We start from the raw sequence: 3,082 nt of genomic DNA, 5'->3' as shown, positions 1-3,082 counted from the left end.
TGAAATGGCAATATGAAGCAAAAAATCCATATAGATCTATTTATCTAGAAATACCTGGAGATCACATTCAACATTTAACCCCTTAGGGTACAATGTATCAAGTTTATATATCCAATATTTTTCCTTTCTTAGTAATTCCTTATCAAAATCACCTCTCCTTTGGGGAAAATGCAATGCATAGAAACCTTTCACTTTTGTACCATCCAATTTACCTCCATGATACTTAGCATAGTGCTGGGCAAGATTACTTTCAGGATCATTAGATCTGATATCTCTAAAGTGTTCACCTATTCGTACTTTAAGTTGTCTTTTAGTCTTACCAATATACATCTTTTTACAGGGACAAGTCAGTATATATAATACTCTTACTGTAGAACAATTTATAAGACTTTGAATTTTATAGTGGGTGCTATTTCTTGAGTCATAGAAAGAATCTGTACGATCCACATATTTACAGATTTGACATTTTCCACATTTATACATCCCTTTAGTACGTGATTTTAACCATGTTGTTTGTTTTAACGGTTGATAGTCAGAATGAATAAGGAGATCACCAAGATTTGGTGCTCTTCTTGCTACCATTTGGGGGCGCTCACCTACAATTTTACTCAATTTGGGGCATTGGGTTAAAATCTTCCAATGTTTTTCTAATATTTGTTTCACAGCTTGCCATTGAGCTCCAAATTGGGTTATCATTCTAACAGGTTGCTCACTTAATTTAACCTTCTCATTCTTTTTAGGAGATAATAAATCCTTACGGTCAGTTTGATATGCCCGTCTCCGAGCTTTTCTAATTTGAGAGTGAGAATATCCCCGTTCTCTAAACCTTTTATAGAGGTCCTGCGCTTCCATCCTAAAATCATTGATATTCGAACAGTTTCTCCTACATCTCAGAAACTGTCCCACTGGAATTCCTGAAATCAGTGAACGTGGATGGTAGCTTCTGGTCTCTAATAAGGTATTGGCTGCAGTAGGTTTTCTAAACGTTTTTGTAAGGAGTCTCCCGTTCTCAAGTCTAATTTCCAGGTCAAGAAAGGAAATGCACCTTTCATCAAACACATATGTAAGTCCAATATTGAAAGAGTTTTGATTTAACTCCTCCATAAAAAGTTTTAATTCCTCCGATGTTCCTCTCCATACAAGGAAGACATCATCAATATATCTCAACCAAATCTGGACATTTGCAAGAAACCTTGCTGACCTGAAGACGACCTGCTCCTCCCAAAAACCTAAATGCAGACATGCATAGGCCGGAGCCCATGGTGCCCCCATACTTGTACCTCTGATCTGTTGATAAAAGGTATTGTTAAATTGGAAAAAATTATGTCGTAATGCAAAATCCAGCAACTCACTAATAAATTCATTCTGTCCCCCTAGAGTAGGGTATGTTTCATCGAGAAAGTAAAAAGCCGATCTCAAACCACATTCATGTGGGATCGATGTGTAAAGTGATTCCACATCTATTCCCACTAGAATGGAGTTTTCATTAATAATTAAATTCTCAATTTTAGCCAGAACATCTTTAGTATCTCTTACATAAGAGGAAAGATTAGGAACCATATCCTTGAGGAACAGATCAATATATTTCCCTGTTTTATCTAAGGGACCATTAATGGCAGAGACAATAGGTCTACCTGGAGGGTTTTCTTGATTTTTATGTATTTTAGGGATGATATAAAAGGTAGGATGATTAAATTCTTCAATTCTCAGATATTCATACTCCTTTTTGGTTAGAAGACCCACCTCTTTTCCCAATATTAAGATAGAGTTTAATTTTTTCACCACCACATGAAAAGGATTAGTGGCTAATTTCCTATACGTAGATGAATCCCCCAATAGGCGCTTCACCTCTTTGACATAGTTTTGTTCATTTAAAATAACTACATTACCTCCCTTATCACTTCTCTTAATTACAATATTTTTGGTCTCTTTTAATTCTTTAAGGGCTTTTCTTTCTTTCTTTGTAAGATTGTCACCAATTGGCATTCTCCACTCAAGGTTTTTTAGATCATCAGCAACTAAATCTAGAAATGCCGATATCCTCATGTTGGAACGTATTTTTGGCATTTTAATCGACCTAATATTTAGATCGACTTTTCTAATCACATCATTCTGATTATCCAGTTCTACTTCATTCTCATCACCATCATCACTTTCCTCCATGAGAGATATCAACAAATCGAGCATTTTCCGATCCTCCATGGAAGAATCCGAACCCATATCCTCCAACATAGTGGGATTACCATGTATCAATCTTAAAAAAACTTTTCTTAAAAATAAATTAACATCTTTAAATACTTCGAATTCATCCATGGGGGTCACTGGTGAAAAGGACATACCTTTATTCAATAAAGTAATATGTTCCCTTCTGAGTGGAAAATTCGCCAAATTGATTACCTTCTTATCATGGGTAATTTCATCAACTACCTCCTCTGACTTCTTGTTCTGCCCTTGTCCTCCTGATGTTTGTTTTTTAAGGATTCCTCTATTTTCTTTTTGGTTCTTCTTCCCATCTGTAGTTGATTGATTTGGGGAAGTTCTCCATCTTGTTGGTCTAAAAAAGATACAGATTTACCAAGGTTTTCAGAATCACTTTCACTAGACACGGTTTCCCCCATTGATCTAGAGTGTGAACGAAATACTCTTCGTTTAGATCGACTTCTACCTCTTTTTATAGTAAGGTCAAAGATTTCTCCTGTTTCCCAATCTTTAAGGTCACGTCTAAATTTAGTTTATTTAGTGGTTCTAAGATTTTTTTGAACCTTTTCAACTTCTTTTTTAAGTTGTTCATTATATTTTTCAAAATTCTCCTGATTTTTAAAGGGGTCTAATCCTTCTACACTTTTACTGATAGCCAGATCCAATTCTTCAAGTTGCAATTTTTCTTCCTCAACAATAAGTTTCATACCTTTAATTCCATGTTCTATGCATAGCACCTTCCATTTCTCTAAAAACCTTTCACTATGTAGATGTTCAGCCGGGACAACCTTACTCCTCAAACCACGTGGGATAATGTTCTGTGTAATGTAGGCTTCCAAGAAGCATACTATCAAGGTCCTACCTTTCCTCAGGGCTTGTGCTG

At 35.7% G+C, this 3,082-nt stretch overlaps 1 protein-coding gene across 1 annotated transcript; it reads right to left on the bottom strand.

Moving 5' to 3' along the window:
• Window positions 1-1,360: 1,360 nt before the first annotated feature.
• On the bottom strand, window positions 1,361-2,232 carry LOC149443039 (uncharacterized). Its single transcript, XM_089655971.1, has 2 exons — window positions 1,422-2,232; window positions 1,361-1,365 (listed from the first exon to the last, which is right to left on the bottom strand). The coding sequence occupies exons 1-2, from the start codon at window positions 2,230-2,232 to the stop codon at window positions 1,361-1,363; spliced, it is 816 nt and encodes a 271-aa protein (XP_089512097.1).
• Between the last annotated feature and the right edge of the window lie 850 nt (window positions 2,233-3,082).

This window comes from Staurois parvus, unplaced genomic scaffold (assembly GCF_062004578.1).
Source record: "Staurois parvus isolate SC_StPar_1 unplaced genomic scaffold, SC_StPar_1.0 ptg000879l, whole genome shotgun sequence".
NCBI classification, from domain to species: domain Eukaryota; kingdom Metazoa; phylum Chordata; class Amphibia; order Anura; family Ranidae; genus Staurois; species Staurois parvus.
The sequence above is the reverse complement of the archived record's forward strand: the minus strand, read 5'-3'. Positions and strand labels throughout refer to the sequence as shown.

Coding starts and splice junctions, on each gene's coding strand:
- LOC149443039 (XM_089655971.1), bottom strand. CDS start 2,232: ATGTTGGAGGATATGGGTTCGGATTCTTCCATGGAGGATCGGAAAATG.